Source organism: Lutzomyia longipalpis, chromosome 1, assembly GCF_024334085.1.
Source record: "Lutzomyia longipalpis isolate SR_M1_2022 chromosome 1, ASM2433408v1".
Taxonomy (NCBI): domain Eukaryota; kingdom Metazoa; phylum Arthropoda; class Insecta; order Diptera; family Psychodidae; genus Lutzomyia; species Lutzomyia longipalpis.
In genome coordinates, this window is record NC_074707.1 from 18,614,368 (window position 1) to 18,632,566 (window position 18,199).

Genomic DNA, 18,199 nt, shown 5'->3' on the forward strand with positions numbered 1-18,199 from the left:
ATTTTCACTTTTATATTCCTCAACAAAAAAGAAAATGAAAAATTAATTCACAGAATAAGAATTGAATGTATTCTTTCGGTGTTGACCAAAATAGGAGCAGACTCGCGAAATATTTTATCAGTTGCGGTGAAAAATAAATATTTAAAGTTGTTTCAAAAGAACATTGTTTGCTTTTTAGTGAATAAAATTGTTCCGCACTTTTATTTTCTAGTACAACGGTAAGAATACAGAGAACCCCACAAAAAACATGATAATTTTAATTTTATTTTAATTTAAATTTCCTTTTTTCATTCTGATTTTTTTTAAGATAATTCGTTTTATTTTTTTAGGTCCTTTTGAAAAAGTAATTTTATGTGATTTTAAAGAGGTTTTTAATGATTTTAAAAACCACAAATAAGTCCCAGCAATGGAGCTTTTTTAGAATAGTTTAATTAACGTTTATAATTGTACTTTATCAATTTAAAAGGAATTTTTATATCTTGGGAATTTCAATTAAGATGAGAAATCTTTCTCTTAAGAATTTGCGCGTGTAAACGGCATAACAAAATTCTAATAAATAAAATTGGGTTCAACAATATCATTCAAAATAATCCTAAAATTAAATTCAGGTGTACTAGACATGAATTTCTCTGTGAGAAATACTAAAATCTTTTATCTCAAATTTTAACCACAACGTGCCAATTTTTCACAATGCTCCAATAGCAATTTGTTGAAAATAAACACAATTTCACAATAATAGAGTCTTTCACTTTAAAATAGATTTTCAGTGCTTTTTCTCGCTTTTCTTTCCTCAAATCACATTTTTTTTCAACGAAAAGAAAATGAAAACTTCTCTTAACATCACAAATCACTCACTTTTTTACAATGTGTGGTTTTAATTTTATGAGATTTTGACTTCAAGAGAGTAAAACGTGCGTGTTTTTTCATCTTAGCCAAATGTATGAAATTAAGCTTTTCCACAAATCTTTTAAATTTTATTACCGTTTGAGTGAATTTGAAATAAATTTCCTCGAAGGGCAAAATGATGAAGCAACAGGATGAAGAAACTTTTATTTTTATTAAATTCTGTGTCACACTACAACGGGATACAGCCTGTTGATTTTGAAAGCAGACTTGGTGGTGGACACTCGAGAGTCGAGCAATATATGTATATTTTTTATTATTGAAATGCGCCTAACACCGAGAGTCAAGCAATGCTTTGCAGCGGGCGTGGAAACCGTTTGGTAGTCGTGAACGGAATGACAGAAAGCGGGGTAGAGCCAGTCCAAATATACCTCCAACATCATTTTAAGTATTTCTCACTGAGCCGCCGACTGAAGCGCGAGTCGCGCATCGCGAGCGACCGCTTGGCAGAAAAAAAATGCCGTGGAGGCGCCGGGTGGTGGTAAACATTCATTGATGAGCAACATAGACACGTCACAGGATTCACATAGCGAAAGACAAATTAATCCCCAAGAGGTTTAAGTTGGTGAAGGAAATGGGTGCGATAGCGCACAATTAACTGATAGTAATCGCAAAGAATTCTCCCACGGCTCGTGCCAACTAAAATTTCGAGTTGATGCCACCACCTCCTGTTTGTTTCCTTTTTCTGGCATCATGTGAACAGATTATATTACCATTAATTATATTATTTTATTTTGTAGACACTGACAACAGCTATTGTAATTGAGTTAAAAAGATTGCGTTCACTTTGATAGAAAAAATTGTGATCTTCCATAAATGATCAGTGAGAAAATCTTGATCTGTTCTTCTAATTAAATAACGAGGAAAAAGAATTCTTCTATTGAATAAAGAGATGATATATAAATAATCTTTACTATAATGATTCTCTATGATACCTTCTCTTTGACTTTGGGATACATCGTATTTGAATTTCTGATCTTATCGCAGCATCTCTGCTCCATATCCAACCCACGTCTCTCTATTCAAAGTTAAACTTGACCACACTATACGACATAATTTTGATGCTCCAATGAGACACATCTTAATGTTCAAAAATACTCTCTTTATCACCAACTTAGAACTTTTTTTCTGTTTCAACAGAGATTTTTATAACAAAATTGATTTGTTACGCATCACTTAAAAATCAAGCCTATTTCTTAAAATTTATCAAAAACTGTTTACTGGGAATATTTATCTTAATAATACTTTGTGAATAAGACGTTATTACTAAATATTCTTTAAAAAATTAAAGTAATATAAAAGAGTTTGACTCATTTAAATTTTCCAAATCGATGATTTTACAATTCCTAGAAATTTTATATAGTTTTAGTTTTAAATTTAATTGATAAGTGTTTTAATAATATTAAAATATTAGCTCCGCTACAAAGCATGTAGGGTAAATAAGAGTTTTGATATTAAAAATTCTAGAACCAAGAAGATCAAGACTTTATACCAAAGAATTCCAGAAAATTCAAAATTTGCTGCAGAGTGTTTATCTTTGCTTCTTTTCTTCTTTACATTATCTCTTATTGAATGTACCCCATTAAAATTTCTCTCAATTCATTTGCATTTAACTCTTTGATTGTTCCACCTTGATATACCTTTCTCTTTACCGAAGGTAGACGAAGAATTCTTTTCCTATCCATGAGAACCATTTCTCTTGAATTTATTCAATTCTTTCTCTGAAATTGATTCTTCAACATTGATATTCAATAGGTAACTTTTCCAAGTAAAAGAGAGAAAACACAATGGTAAAAAATTATAAAGAGTTGTTATAAAAATCATAAAAACCTTAACTCAAAAAACATCTATCGCATTGTTTTTATTCAATCCTTTTTTTTCTATTTTTCTATATAGATAGATATGTATTTTTATCAGTATATGAGGATCTTTGGTGGGGGGGAATTCAACGAAAAAAAAGTTGCGTGCAATCTTTGTCGTGTTATTGATAAAACTCTCCATGAAAATTATATCAATCGCTGTGAGTATATTTTTTGTGTGCTGTGTGTCTCGAGACAGAAATACCGGGACACAAAATAGAGCTTTAATATTTCTTATGTAACTTCTCATGATATTTATAAGGATATAAATTCACCTCCATACCTTCTTATTTGGCTAGACAAGTGAAAATTTCATTGATTGCACGAGCCACCCTCGTGGTGCTTCTCTAATTCTCCACCAAACTTTCATGCATTCTGTTGTATTTCCCGCAAAAGGCTAACAAATTTAATTCAAATGCTTAAATTGGTATAATGTGGGGGATTTGCAAGAGATATGGGGAAAAGAGAAATTGTATGAAAATTCTTTGTTTTAAATGTAAACACTACCTTAACATTGAAAAAAATAAAATGTATAATCTCAAGACAATCGTCTCTCTGGACAAGCGAAACACAATTCAATGTCATTGGGGACTTTCCACAATTTTAAAGTATTTTTTTTCTTCTTCTTTTCTTATTATATACAGTCGGGTTCTCTACCTCCTGCTCTTGTTCCGTCACTCTCTGACGCTATTTGGCAATATTATTTATAAATTTTCATTTTCTGTCGCGAGACCAAGGATAGACAAAAAAATTAATATGAGGAAATTTAGAAAAAACAACATCTTAATAGAGAATAATTATAAGTAATTTTTTGTGTTTCCACACAGTGGGATGAAAAACGTGCAAATATGTAGAAATTAATTTAATCAGTTCAGTGAACGTAATGGAAAATACAAACTGCGTCGATAATTAGCAGCAGAAATGGCAAAAATAAATTGTAGATATTTCTTCGTTTTGCTCCACGAAAGAATTCAACGTTTTTCTCAAGCTCTAAACATCACATCCATATCGCGCCCATTTCGTGGGTATATAGCAAAAATGACTGAAGATTGATTAGTATATACCTCTGCTGCGGTGTCACTGATAGTTGAAAGATTCTTTCGGTGAATTCGCATTTTTTGCTGCTGCTGCTTTTTTTCACCAGAGCGATGTTTGTCGTTATGTGAGAAATCATTAGCTCATGAGACAAGAAATGTCTCCTCTGATAAGCCTCCACACCATTGAGCAAAAAAATATCAAGAAATATAGATAAAAAAAAGTGAGAGAAGAATTTCCTCAATTGCATCCACACGCGAAATAAAACAATTGACTGGGCTCAAATCACGTGAAGCAAATCAATGTAATAAGACCACGTGCTTCTCTTTTTTTTCTCTTCACCACCATTTCTACGGTGGGCCCAATTTCATTTCTTCAACTTGACCCATTGCGAAAAGAACTTTGCGCGAAGATTAATAAGAAAAAAAAGCATTTTTTCCCTCCTTACAATACCCGCGCGTCAGTTACTTTCGCCTTCGCGACCACACCTGTATCAGGTGTGTTGGAAATGTTCCGAAAATATGTTTTATCGAAGAGATTTTTTTTTGGGGGAGAAACCAACAATTCTTTAACTTCTTTTGTGTCTTTGCTTGAACTGTAAGCATGGGGATTTCCATTTTACAGACCTGATGAAAGTAAACTCTACTTCCGAATGGTCATAAAATAATTTGCCTAAAAGTTATGATTTTTTGAAAAAAAAAACATTGCTAGCATTACTTGTAAACCTTGTAAAGAAAAGAGTTCCCGTGAAAATTTTATGCAATTTAAGGAAAAAATATTTTAAGTTCTAACATGGGTGTTTATAATTTTTTGTTGATCCGGTCTTCGTCAGTGGGGGCTTTTCTTCTTAACCTGGAGTTAAAAGGAAAAACTTAATTCTCCTTCCAGAGCTTTCGGCTCCATCCGAGCTTTTCTCGATGGATCAAATTGCACATTCCTTATGAAAACTCCTGGAAACATCCAAGACTATCACAGAACGGAACTACATAGTGCGGGGAAGTCGTCACAAAAATACATAACATGAAAACTTTTTGAGAAAAAGGCAAAAAACTACAATTTTCAGAGAAAAATTGAAAATCTCTTTGTCTAAATTGATCTCTTTGTCTGCACTTATTCAAGAAAAAGAGAAAGGAAAGAAAAGGGGAATTGAGAAAGGCTCAGAGGGAGTCGAAAGCTCTGGAAGAAGAATTAAGTTTTTCCTTTTAACTCCTGGTTAAGAAGAAAAGCCCCCACTGATGAAGACCGGATCAACAAAAAATTAAGGTAAAAAATCACATGAGTGACGTAATTGTTTGCATTTTTTGACAAATCTTTACCGACTTATTCAAGCTCATTCCAGTGGAAGTCTTTGGTGATTTTTAAATCCATATATCGATGAATAAACTCCTTCCTTTGAAAATCTCCTTTCCTGTTTTAATTAACTACTTCTTTGAAACGCTAATTCTCTTCTTATGTTATCAAATTGTAAAGTTTTACTTTCCAAAAAATTATCAAATTTATTATGTCTGATTAGACTAATTTCCGGTCAAAGTTAGAGACGTTAAAGACCCTTTAAACCTCCATGTGATTGCGGAGCTTCCGCACTTGAGTCTTTTACCTTTTACCCACAAATTAACAACAACGCGTAATAAAACAAAAAGATGATAAAGTTACGCAAAAGACACTCATAAAGAAACACGTACAATTTCTCCTAAAAAAAAAAGAGAAGAGTGTCTTTCTAAGAATTCGCCAAATATGTGGGCCATCCTTCACCCTTATCAACAAATTTCTTATAATCTTTCACAGAACAATCTACTATGGGCATGATAATTTAATCAGCAATACAAATTTCACGCTATGATAGCTTATCGCATATTGTTTTGCCTTTTGTATATTTGTGAGAAAAAGTCAATCAATAATTTTTAAAAAGTTTTCCATTTGCAAGAAACTTGATGAATTGATCGAATTGATAATACATCCATCATGTTTGAAAATGGAATGAATACAAAAATTGAATCCAAAGTTGTGAAATCCCGACGCATTAAATGTCAATGTAAATCCATTTTCTTGAGCGCTTTTTTGCACACAATACCTCTTGCTTGTCTACGCGAAATTCCCCAAGTTGGAGGCGCCAGAAAATTACGGCTAAAATCTACATATAGGAGCTGTGTTAGCATGAAAATTAGAATCAACATTTTAATTCTTCGTGTTGGATTTTTTTTAAATAAAAAATGTGCTTTTGAGTTTTTTTTTGCATATAATACAAAATAATAATGAAGTAAAGAAGGTAAGAAAAAAATTAGATGAGAAGAGGACTCATACAATGGATAGCTACTTATTATTGCGCAAATATTGATACTGCAAGAGGGGAGGGGTACTGCACGAAGGAGTGAAAAAAATCATAGCGCCAATTTATGTTTCTTCAGCACACAAGAGAGACGCTTTTCGGTGTTGTCATGAAAGAGGAAATTACATCCACATTCCCAAACACGCAAATATGTGATAAAATATGTGATAAAATATGTGATAAAAAGATGGCAATTTTGCCCAAATTATGCTCCAAGTCTGCATAATTTTTTCCTGATAGTAAAAAAAACTACTTATATATACTCTAACACACACTACATAGTAAATTGTAGATTAATTTTAGAGATAAAAAATGTTGGGGAATTTTGTTTTGTATACATAACATTCCTATAACGAACGTACGAAAGCTCCTACTTAAGGCAAATTATTAGAATTAGAGGAATTAGAAGAGCTTGGAGGTATTTGCTCATTTTTTCGCATTTAGCAGTAACTATTGATCATTCTTGGTATTATAAGTGTTATAAGAAAAGTTGTTTAAAGTATATTTTATCAATCACAGATAGAAAATAAATTAATTTAGAGGATCTTCAATAGTTTATCTAAATTATCTATTTTTAAGGGAAAAGTTCTCTAAATATAATTCAAACTTTAAAAGTTTAATTTTAAAATTTCCTTCTCAAAGCATTTTTTTTAAATTAAATAAATATTAAAATACAAACACAAGTGTTTGAAGAAATTTTCACCTTTTGATGAAACAATTCTACCGCATTAGTCAAACAATGCTTACAAAAAAAATGCCATTTTGCATTCAATTGCGGATCTCTTTGTGAACACAGACTAAAATGCATTCATTCCTGCAACATTATTAGCTTTAGAGTTAGTGCTTAAAATATAATTTTCCATCAAACCACACACGTTTTCCCACACCGACAAAACGACTTTTTAATTACCACCCTCTGCATCTTTTTTATCGCCATCAAATTTACTTCCTCGTCACGTTAATTGTTTCTCAATTGGTGGATCAGAGAATTAATTGCGGCACAAAAGAATTCACTTTAGAACCCCTTCTCCAGAGGTCCGTGTTTCCATCGAATTATTGCTATTTTTCAACAACTCGTAAACACATTTTTTTTCACCTGCAGAAGAACAAATTGATATTTACGCGATTAATGGACTTTTTTTGTATCAGGGAAAATATGCACCTCACCTACGCCATTGATGCAATGCATGTAATTAATCATTATATTTCTCCGAAGACATTAAAAAAATTTTGTGAAGAAATAATTAACGTTTTGCTGGTTTTAAATTGGCGGGAAATACTCCCGCCTCATCTAGCTTCTCAACATGGTTTCAACAAATCAATAATAAACGTAGAAAATACCGAATTAATTTGAGGGGTCTATGAACTCAAAATTTTCCCTCCAAGTAAAATTCTAATTTAGCAACAATAAAAAATCCTTTTATACAACTTCTATTAGTTGGTATTCCACAATCGTGGCATACCAAGTATTGTAATCGTCGGAAAAACCGACCACCTCAGATCGGGCTCAAACTTGGTATGAGCACGTTTTAGACATCCCACATTACGAAAATGGTGGTGGAAAAATTTTGATCCGGCCGGCCTGCCGGCCGGCCTTCCGGCCGGCCTTCCGGTCGTCCAAACTTTGCCTTATAATTCGAGAACGGTAACAGATAGAGACTTCCGGTTTGAAGTTTTCTATAGAAATGTGGGTGTAAAATTTCATTTTTTCGCATTTTCAAAATCCAAGATGGCCGCCGTCCGCCATTTTGAAATACCATCAACCACTTTCCTTATAGCTAGAAGTCTGAAATTTTAGTATGTTGTAGTGCTAAGTGAGACGTTTTCATCGATAATTCATACTTGAAAATCGGTCAAGCCGTTTAGCAAATATGGCGGTCTAAAGCAAAAAGTGTTTTTTCAATATAACTTGAGAACGGCTTGACCGATTTTGACCATCTTGGTATCAAATGAAAGGTTTCAAGAAGCCCTACAACTGTCTAGAACATTCCAAGTTCCAAAAACATCCGCAAGAGGCATTAAAATCAAAAACAAAAATTGCCTAACTTTAAGGGGCAATATCTCCGAACATCTGTTATAGATTTTCTTTAAATTTTGATATGTTGTAGCCTGACTCAATATCTTTCACCAGTCCGAAAATGAAGAAAATCTATGTTGCCGTTTAGAAGATATAGCCATTTAAAAATTTCTTGAATTTGAAAATTTCTAAGAGCCATATCTCTTGAACGACTTATCCGATTTTGCTCAACTTGGTATCAAATTAAAGGTTTTGCAATTCTCTACAACTTACTAGAACATCAGAAACATCTAGAACCATTCCTTTAGGACAAAAAGTGCAAAAAACTGTTTTGGTAGAATAAAAATCCGCCATTTTGTGTTCTGAAGGTGACCTTGAAAATCATTGAGATATATGTCAAATTATAGCTTATTTCAATACCTTTCCATAAATAGTCAAGAAAATTTTGTAGGTGTTATAGAACTTTAGATATAAGCATTTTAATCTGTCAAATTGCCAAATTTTACAAAAAAATCGACTGCCTACTAATTCTGCTCACAAATTAAATTACAACGCATAGACTGACCCATCCGCGTTGTGGTATACCAACTCTAATAACTGGACGTGTTATGATTGACTTTTTTTATTTAATCCGAAAGAGGCCTTCAAAATCGGGAAATGCCAGAAACACATTTTTTTCGCTAAAATTTCCTACAATTTAGTAAAATTGATTTGTCAATGTGTGTGTAGAACTTTGGTAGTTTGGCAGTTTTTTAACTCTTTGTGTTATTATTTTTTTGAAACAACAGCAACAATATCGATGAGCCAGTAGAATGACTGCCTGAGATCTCCTTCACATAAGTATGGAGCCTTTGTCCATGCCTCAATGCGAAAGCCAGCCCCCTCGAGTTGCTCAAAGAACACCGTGGTCTCCTCCTCAAAGGGCACACGCTGTGCATGTGGCCAGTGCGGCAGGAGGGGCTTAATTGGCATATGAGAAGTGTCTTCAGCGGAAAAAAAAAGAAATGAATCAATTTTGGCAGATTGAAAAGAAAAAAAGAATAAAATACTCACTCATCTCCACGTAGTGACTGTACGGAAGTACCAGGGCAAAGACAGCCCTCCCGTGTGGGGACAATGTGCTGTGGATGTCGCTGAGAATTTGATGGGGATCAGCACAGCGATCGAGAACGTTGAGGCATGCTATTAAATCAACTTGATTTGCATCCGTTATCTTATCAATCACAGTGAAATGCCTCTTCTGGAGACGTTCACGCATCGTCCAGCTGGTTTCAGTTGTAAATACGCGCAGGGGCATATTCTCCGGACCAAGACGAAACACCGCCTGAACGAGGCGCGTTGTCACCTCCCCATCACCTGCCCCAATGTCCAACATTTCAAAGGCATCACTAAACTGCTCAATCCTGAAACCACCAGCCCGCAGAAGCTCCATGAACTGCGCTTCTGACAGGATGAACATCGAACCACGTTTCAAGAGGCTGCAAAAGGAAAAGAATTAATATTGCTAAAAAATCCCCAATTTTTTTTTTTAAATTTTCTCTTTACCCATTAACATCTGTCTGGGTCATGAAGATACCCAAGAAGAGACGGGCAACAATGTGCCACACCTGAACCCAGAGATTCGATGATTTGAACTTTGCTTTGTCCAGCCATTCCATTGTAATGTTGTCGGGCTCCTTAAAATCTATGAATTTGGTCTGAAATCTCTTGTGGAGTGGCTTAGGCATCTCATACCACTGAAAATTAAAATATCTCCTCACATTCCAGACACTTCCAGGACACTCAGAACTGAGATTTACTCACCAATTTCATGTCATACCCTTCCAAGTACTGATCATTGTGCACCTTATCGTACACGGCTCTTGCAAGAGCCCCCTTTGGACGGTACGTGGTCATTTTGCACCAAAATAAAATAATAAGACTGTATAAAAAAGAAAAGAGAAAAATCAATTTTCCCAAAAGGTAAACAAATTGGGATGAGAAGGAAAATCTTTCTTACTTTTCTGCCTCTTTTCCTGCGCAGATACTTCTTCTATTTTCTTGGCATCTGTGATGGCTGTATGTGATCACCTCAAGTGCCTATCACTGGGAATGTGGGTAGGTATATCAAGATAAGGGATTTTGTAAAGAAATACGGAAAAAATCTAATCTATTTCACATTTGTGAAAAAAAAACTCTGTAAGCCCACGAAGCAGTCTTCTGTGGAATTATCGCGGGATGACGAGAAGAGTTTCGTGTGACATTCCTCGGTGGTACGTCCGCGGTGGAATGTCATCAACGCGACTGGCGAGCGGATTAACACAAACCTCGCCAAATGAGTTTATTTCTCAGTGAAATAAAATAGAAGCGGGCGCGTAGTCCATATGAAAGCAACGTACAATCCCTCACTGCAGTTATCTTGGATCTGAGAAAGTAAGTAATGAGTGGAGAAGCACGAAGAATTAGGACCTTGAACTCCATAAGAGAACGGCCCATTTGTCTTACTTTTCTTATCTAATTTCTGTAGTTTTTGATTTTTTTTTGTCCTATTTCTATCGCAAATTTCTATTTACGAGCATCACAAAGACGTAAATATTTACTCACAAGACGAATTTAGGGCAGTTCATAAATTTTTTTCAGGGCATGGATTCTTCGCGGAAGCCGGTGAAGGAGAATCCACGTGCGGGTGCTTCAATCTTCTCCCAGTTGTTCTTCACGTGGACCATTCCGGTGCTTTTTCAAGCCTCACGGCAGGGACTCTCCACGGATGATCTCACAGAATGCCTGAAAAAGGATCAATCGGAGAGATTGGGAGACAAGCTTGAGCAGGAATGGGAGAGGGAATGTCAGAAGGCAGTGCAGGAGAATAGAAAACCAAATTTGAGATCAGCAATTATTCGTCTCTACTTCTCACCGTGTGCCTTTGATGGATTCCTCCTTTTCCTCTTCACAATCATCAAGTCCTGCTTACCCGTGGTCCTGGCACAATTTCTCCTGCAATTCCAACGTCCACCAACGACGGAATTCCTCGTGGGATTGTCCCCGAGTGATCAGCTCAATAGAACAGTCCGGTCAATTGCTCAAAACACCTCAGAAAATACTCTCTTCAATCCCCCACCGGAAGTGAGCATTGAGGGAGATTCCTCAGACATCCCAATGTCCACAAAATCCCAATGGACGTCTGCAGTGTGGAATGATGCCTACTGCCTTGCAGCTGGTGTTGTTAGCTTGACCTTCGTGGCTTGCGTGATCAGTCATCATGCGGATTTGCGCCTGAGGATGCTGGGAGCGAGGCTACGTATTGCCTGCTGTGCCCTCATCTACCGGAAAACACTGCGAGTATCCAAGAAAGCTGCTGGACAGACCTCCACGGGCTACTTGGTTAATCTTCTCTCCAATGACGTGAGCCGCTTGGATTTTGTCTTTCAATTCATGCACTACGTTTGGATACTTCCCTTCCAGTCCGTTCTTATAAGTTACCTCATCTGGCGTCAAGTAGGCCTGGCATCCCTGGTGGGTGTTATAGGTCTCCTTTTGAAGACAATTCCCGTACAGACGGGCCTCAGTCGCCTCTCATCCATTCTCCGTGACAAAGTTGCCAAGAGAACCGATCATCGAGTGGGGATTATGAATGAACTCATCCAGGGAATTAAGCTAATTAAAACCTACGCCTGGGAGATTCCCTTCCAGGCAATAGTCGCAGAAGCGAGACGACGGGAAGTGAAGCAAATCCGTTGGGCTTCGTACATTCGTGGAATTTACCTCAGTACCATGGTCTTCACGGAGAGATCCACTCTCTTCATCACAATTGCCGCCTGCATCTACCTTGGCTATCCCATCACAGCTGATGTTGTCTTCTCCATGGCGCAATTCTTCAACATTCTCCAGCTGACGGCTGCAATCTTCTACCCATTGGCGCTAAGCTTGTGGGCCGAAGCGAGTGTCTCAGTGGTGAGAATTGGGGATTATTTGCAATTTGAGGAGCAGGAAGAAGTTGTCCCGGGGCTGAAGCACAGAGATGAGGCAAAAGGCGCCGAGGTGACCGTTGAACTCAATCAGCTTTCAGCGACGTGGGAAGAGTCGGCGAGAACACTGCAGGATGTGAATTTTAGCGTTAAACCCGGACAATTGTGTGCTATTATTGGCCCAGTGGGATCTGGGAAGAGTAGCCTGTTGCAGCTTCTCCTAGGCGAGATGCCCATTCACACAGGAACAGCCACTCTCAATGGAACTGTGTCCTACGCATCGCAGGAACCGTGGCTCTTTGCGGGATCTGTGCGGCACAACATCCTCTTTGGCCAGACGTATGATCGTCGTAGGTATCAAGAGGTTGTCCGGCACTGTGCGCTCGTGACGGATTTCGAGCAACTACCGCATGGCGATCAAACGATGGTGGGCGAAAGAGGTGCCGCACTGTCTGGTGGACAGAAGGCGCGAATAAGTCTCGCACGATGTGTGTATCGTGAAGCATCGATCTACCTACTTGATGATCCATTGAGCGCCGTTGACGCCCACGTGGGCCGACATCTCTTCGACGAAGTAATCGGCCCAGACGGATGCCTTGCGCGCACCAAGAGCACGCGCATTCTCGTCACACATCAGGTGCACTACCTCAAAGCAGCTGATTGGATCATAATCATTGAGAATGGGAAGATTTCGCGGCAGGGAAACTACGCTGATCTCTCAAATAGCAACTTGGACTTTGCTCAATTGCTGCAGAAGGAAGAGCGTTCGCCGGAGAAGTCGCTTGACCTGTCACAAACATCCCTTGAGCCCGATAGTGATGATGAAGATATTCCCTTTATTGATGGATACATTGGACCCAAAAGATCTTCTTCGGAATCTTCCAAGCAGAGCAAATTGGTGAGTTCTTTTTTATATTCTTTTATGCTCTCTCTCTCTCTCTTTCTTGTTCTCTGTGGGCTGTGATTCACAGACTTTAGCTCAAAAGTCACCGACCGATTATTTTTATGGTCTATTAAGTCGTAAATTCGACCCCAACAACAGCCTTGGACTAAAGTCGGGCTCATATATTTTTTTTCATTTTATAAACTTCAAACCGTAAAATAAATAAAAACAAAATGTAGTAATATGTTGTCATAAAATAACATTAAATTGTCTTCTATGTTCATCAATGAATTGGAGCGATTGAAGCATATTTATCAAGACAGATCATAAACGAATATATAATTAATTGAATGCAGACAATTGAGAACAATGCTTAAAACAAAGACAATTGATACGAAGATCGTAAAGATTTAATAAAATGTTTAATTGATTGTGAAATCTCCTTTTGATTTTCTTTGTAGAGCTCAACAGACGCTGATGAGGATGAAGAGAGAGAAGATAAAGAAGATCAAGCTGAAGGGAATGTTTCCTTTTCCGTGTGGAAGCGATATTTCTTTGCCGGCAGCAATTGCTGTGGATTGTTGATTCTGGTCACTGTCTTTATCTCTTCTCAAGTTATCACGAGTGGATCGGATTATTTTGTCAACTTTTGGTTAGTTTACAAAGTTTTCTTTGTGAAGAAAAATTCATTCTACCCAAAATTCTTTTTTTTAGGACTCAACAAGAATACTTGAGAAGCCTGGACCATGAAACGCTGTTCACAACGGAAGATTGCCTCATCATCTACGGACTATTGATCCTTGGAGTTATTTGTGTAAGAATAAATGACAAAAGAATGGAGTATTGTCAGTTAAAATGATTCCTTTTCTTCCAGAGTACAACAATTCGTGGTTGGATGTTCTTTAATCTCTGCATGAGAGCCTCAAAGCAGCTGCATAATAAAATGTTCGGCAGTATTCTCCATTCAGCAATGATTTTCTTCGATGCAAATCCATCCGGGAGGATTCTAAATCGCTTCTCACGGGACATGGGAGCTATTGATGAGATGCTCCCGAAGGCAATGATGGATGCAATTCAAGTTGGTTTAGTGATGATTGGCATTTTGGCCATGGTGAGCATTGTTAATCCCTTCCTCCTGGTTGCCCTCGCTATTGCCGTTGTCCTCTTCTCCATGGTACTCAAACTCTATCTACCTGCATCTCAGGATCTCAAGCGTCTCGAAGGAATTTGTGAGTAAAGAAACTCAATCATTTTGCATTGAATTCCTTCAACAATTTTCCTGTTTCTTTTAGGTCGTAGTCCAATCTTTTCGTACGTCTCTGCAAGTCTTGCGGGTTTGTCGACAATTCGCTCGTCACGAATACAAAATAGAATCTCCAGCGAATTCGACAGCCTTCAGGATGTTCACAGTGGTGTGTGGCAGGTGACGTACACCACAAACACTGCCCTCGGACTATGGCTCGATTGCATCAGCACTGCCTTTGTGGCGGCTGTAACGTTCAGTTTCCTCGCCTTGCATGAAACCTTCAGTGGGAACGTTGGCCTGGCCGTATCGCAGGCTCTCATTCTCACAGGGATGGTTCAGTATGGCATACGCCAGACTACGGAGTCTCTGCAGCAGATGACAAGTGTTGAGCGTGTCCTTCACTACACTGATCTCCCGCCAGAGAGATCCCCCGAAAGGAAGGCACCGGAGAAATGGCCAACAAATGGGGTGATTGAATTCAAGCAAATGTCCCTGATTTACAATCAATTCGAAGGGGCTGTACTGCGAAATCTCAATTTAACCATTGAAGCTGCCTGGAAGGTCGGCATTGTGGGACGTACGGGTGCGGGGAAATCCTCCCTCATAAGCGCCCTTTTCCGCCTCTATGAAATTCAAGGAGAAATCCTTATCGATGGCATTGATACGGGAACAATCGCTCTTGATCAATTGCGTTCGTTCATCTCCATCATCCCACAGGATCCGGTTCTCTTTTCAGCCACAATTCGCTACAATTTGGATCCTTTTCACGCCTTCAGCGATGCACAGATCTACCGGGTGCTGGAGGATGTGGAGCTGAAGCATGTGGCTGAAAATCTCGATTATATGGTGCTGGAAGGAGGGACGAATTTCAGTGTAGGTCAAAGGCAATTAATCTGCCTTGCTCGAGCCATTCTACGCAACAATAAAATCCTCGTACTTGATGAGGCTACGGCAAATGTTGATCCACAGTGAGTACCTTTAGCTTGTCGTCTAGTGTAGGCAGAATAATGGACCTTCTACTTGATTTTTTTCCCTTCAGAACTGATGCCCTTATTCAGAGAACAATCCGGGAAAAATTCCGGCACTGCACAGTCCTCACTGTAGCCCATCGATTGATCACAGTGATGGATTCTGATCGAATAATTGTAATGGAAGCAGGAGAAGCACGAGAATTTGACGTACCGCACCTCCTTTTGCAGAACGAACAGGGACTTTTGCGTGATATGGTTGAAGCTACTGGACCAAGAGAGTCCCAAACACTTAAGAAAATCGCATCAGATACTTATCAGCGACAAAATGAGAAGTAATTTTTCTCAGGATTTACCCCAAAAAAAAAACAAAGTTCTTATGAGATATTTTTGTAGTTTAGGATTAGAAGATTAATGTATACCACCTCTTTAAAAAAAAACCCTCGAAGTTAACCCACTTACTTAACTTTTAAAAAAAAGCATTAAGAAAGCATTTTTTATGCTACATCAGAGTGCCTTTAGATACTTTTTTTGTGTGGAGAGAAGAGTTTTTTACAAAAAATTATATAAGCGGCCTGTTTATTATACACATTAAATGAAATACAGGGAAATGAAAAAATTTCTTTCTTACTCTAAATGTGACAAATCATCGAGTTCCGGCGGAGCTGGAACGTGCGTGACTGTTGAATTGCTGAGAGTGAACACCTGAGTGGATTGCACTTGAATGGCAGAGAAGAAAAATCTCAGTTTCAGGCACACACACACACCAATTAAATCAAAATTCTACAAAGAATTAATGTTCTTAAGCAAAGAAATTCTTTTACCCGTTTGTGGTGTGTTTGGTCTTTGGGTGACAATCACAAATTTCTGCTGGGACTGTTCTGAGCCACCAGATTGGGAGGATTGTCGGGAAATTGTTGAACTTCCACTTTGGTTGCTGCTGCAAAGACAAAATGATTCCTTTCACGTTCCTTTCAAAGATCATTCAAAAGAATCTCTAAAATACTCACAATCCTCCAATTCTCTGCTGATTGATGACCTGCGGGATGTGTGGGCGAGGGATTGAGGGTGCAATTGGTGTTGTAACGATTGTCACACTGTTATTGTTTGGTGGGGTAGTCACTGTGGGAGCTGGTGGTGCACTACGAGCCTTAACAACAGCCTGATGAAGTGTTGGACCTAAAAATCCATAGTCTCTCCTGAAAGGATAACAGATAATCATTTAGCTGAATTGATAAACTTCCTTTCAGTACGGAATTCCTTACTTGTAGTCCTCCACGACATCAGGGGCACTACGAATTGTTTTGAGGACTGGCGCACTGACTTTCTGAAGCATTGCTCGTATGTGTCCAGCTGCAATTTTATCTGTATTGCTGATATTAGCTCCCTGGAGATGCTGCTCAATCCTCTCTGAGATGAATTTTAATCGAGGAATAATGAAAACTTTGATTACTTCACTTCCCAACTCCGACAGCCCTGCAATTGCTCCGTACAACGATGAGAGGTGTGTCTTGTCATTCTGCAGCGCCTGACTGAAGAGCCTACAGGACAAAAATGTACATTAAGGATCATCTAGAGGTCTTTCTATTTTCAAAAGAACTCACCTTGTGACCCTGGTTTGAAGATTATTCGTCGATGTGTTGAAGTTTTTGCAAATTTGAGCCATGAGACGTGCTGCAAAGTCCCTCAGGGCCCAATGATTGTCCAATTCGGGACGCATACAGAGTTGTCGGGAAACAATACACGTAGACACGGACGGTATTAGCTCATGGAGATACTTTTCGAGGTACAGTGAGGAGTTGTCCAGGAGCGCCTTGACCATTCGCATCAAATAGATGAGAAGGGCGAGATTATTTTGTACCACATTAACTTTGACACCTTCAGCAATGAAGGTACACATCCGGGGAAGCATTTCGTGCAGTCCCGGATCGCAGGAAAGGGACTGAAGGGCTTCAGTACGCCGCACTTCATCAGATCCCACGCAGGCTTCCGTGATCTCTTTGTAGTACAATTGCTGCTCAACTGAGAGCTCATGTGTGGCCAATTGCTTCACGTGTACCGTCTCCACATTCTTCAGTTTGTGCGTCTTGCCCGTGGTGGGCTTTCCAGCAGTATCCCTGGCATTAGTCTTCTCCAACTTCTTGATGGGATTCACAGAGTCAAGCTGTTGATTTTCCTTTGACAATGGCGGAGGGTTTTCCGGCACTGTTGGCTGTACACCATCAACACAGAGCCAGTGTGTCCGCAGGGAGACTTCCAGGGGAATCTTTGGCGGTTGTGCTTGAATTATATCAACCAAATCAAGCTCCTTCTCTTCCACAAAGTGCAATTCACGACCACCACCGGAAGCAAAGCGAAAGGGCACGGAGTCTTTTGAGAAAAACCCATATTGGGGCTCAATGTTGCGCACTTTGAGGGAGTAGTCAATGTCCCCCATGGATAGTTTCGTCCTCTTCGCGTGATGCATGAATTTCACGGCATCCTGAACGACCCTGCAAACAAAATAAATGTTATTTCCATTCATTTGGAGGCTCAAATGGGCACCCACGTACTGTTTGAGTTTGTAGGAAATGTCATCGGCAAGCTCCTTGGCTGCACCATCCGGGAGTGCCCCAACGCCAATACTCTCTGCTATCACCTTTATCGACTCTACGGACAAGGTTGTCCCGTACAGCATATCCGGATCACTCATTTTTGCCACCCTTTTGTACTTTTTCAACACCAAAACACAAAATATTCGAAATTATGTTGTTTTTATGCTAAAAATGTTGTAAGAAAAACGCGTCCGTCTGATAAATATTTATCTTCTTCTTTTTCTTTCACAATACACTGTCGCCAAGTTTTGACTGTTGCGCATTGAACAGTCAAAATTTGGCTGTATGAGTACTGGGAAAAATGAAACACTGAAAAATCTCAAAAGATTCTACAATAAAAAATCATAAAAGAAAAATTCTGGATCAAGTAATACCTACGGTTTATTTGATTCAAGATTTATAATTAATTAATTGATTAATTCAA

General features: G+C 38.5%; 4 protein-coding genes across 8 annotated transcripts in view; 1 reads left to right on the forward strand and 3 right to left on the reverse strand.

Annotated features, from left to right (window-relative positions):
* The window catches only part of LOC129795538 (aquaporin AQPAn.G), a 28,475-nt gene extending 27,214 nt beyond the window's left edge, over positions 1-1,261 (reverse strand). The window contains exon 1 of the mRNA XM_055836935.1: positions 982-1,261. The gene's annotated coding sequence lies outside the window, so the exon portion shown is untranslated. The remainder of the gene's footprint in view (positions 1-981) is intronic.
* Positions 1-18,047, reverse strand: part of LOC129795497 (transcription initiation factor TFIID subunit 6) — a 53,606-nt gene extending 35,559 nt beyond the window's left edge. The window contains exons 1-6 of one of the 3 annotated variants that reach the window (XM_055836852.1): positions 17,734-18,013; positions 16,786-17,673; positions 16,447-16,722; positions 16,192-16,380; positions 16,006-16,121; positions 15,797-15,900 (exon numbers count right to left, since the gene is read on the reverse strand). In XM_055836852.1, the coding sequence (XP_055692827.1) occupies positions 15,809-15,900; positions 16,006-16,121; positions 16,192-16,380; positions 16,447-16,722; positions 16,786-17,673; positions 17,734-17,873 (1,701 nt within the window). In that variant the 5' untranslated portion in view covers positions 17,874-18,013 and the 3' untranslated portion in view covers positions 15,797-15,808. Of the gene's footprint in view, positions 1-15,743; positions 15,901-16,005; positions 16,122-16,191; positions 16,381-16,446; positions 16,723-16,785; positions 17,674-17,733 lie in introns of those variants that run through there. The other 2 variants (XM_055836844.1, XM_055836861.1) reach the window with 2 other exon arrangements.
* Positions 8,799-10,344, reverse strand: LOC129795529 (protein-L-histidine N-pros-methyltransferase). Its single transcript, XM_055836915.1, has 5 exons — positions 10,140-10,344; positions 9,944-10,061; positions 9,686-9,876; positions 9,194-9,618; positions 8,799-9,123 (listed from the first exon to the last, which is right to left on the reverse strand). Exons 2-5 carry the CDS (start codon positions 10,034-10,036, stop codon positions 8,909-8,911), a joined length of 924 nt encoding a protein of 307 aa, XP_055692890.1. The 5' UTR covers positions 10,037-10,061; positions 10,140-10,344; the 3' UTR covers positions 8,799-8,908.
* On the forward strand, positions 10,384-15,800 carry LOC129795475 (ATP-binding cassette sub-family C member 4). Of its 3 annotated transcripts, none has more exons than XM_055836785.1 (7): positions 10,384-10,552; positions 10,760-12,982; positions 13,429-13,619; positions 13,682-13,781; positions 13,842-14,196; positions 14,260-15,181; positions 15,253-15,800. In XM_055836785.1, exons 2-7 carry the CDS (start codon positions 10,763-10,765, stop codon positions 15,518-15,520), a joined length of 4,056 nt encoding a protein of 1,351 aa, XP_055692760.1. In that variant the 5' UTR covers positions 10,384-10,552; positions 10,760-10,762; the 3' UTR covers positions 15,521-15,800. The 3 variants fall into 3 exon arrangements, with proteins under 3 accessions (XP_055692760.1, XP_055692779.1, XP_055692770.1); XM_055836804.1 differs by having other exon boundaries at positions 10,389-10,552; positions 10,742-12,982; XM_055836795.1 differs by having other exon boundaries at positions 10,404-10,552; positions 10,737-12,982.
* Positions 18,048-18,199: the final 152 nt, after the last annotated feature.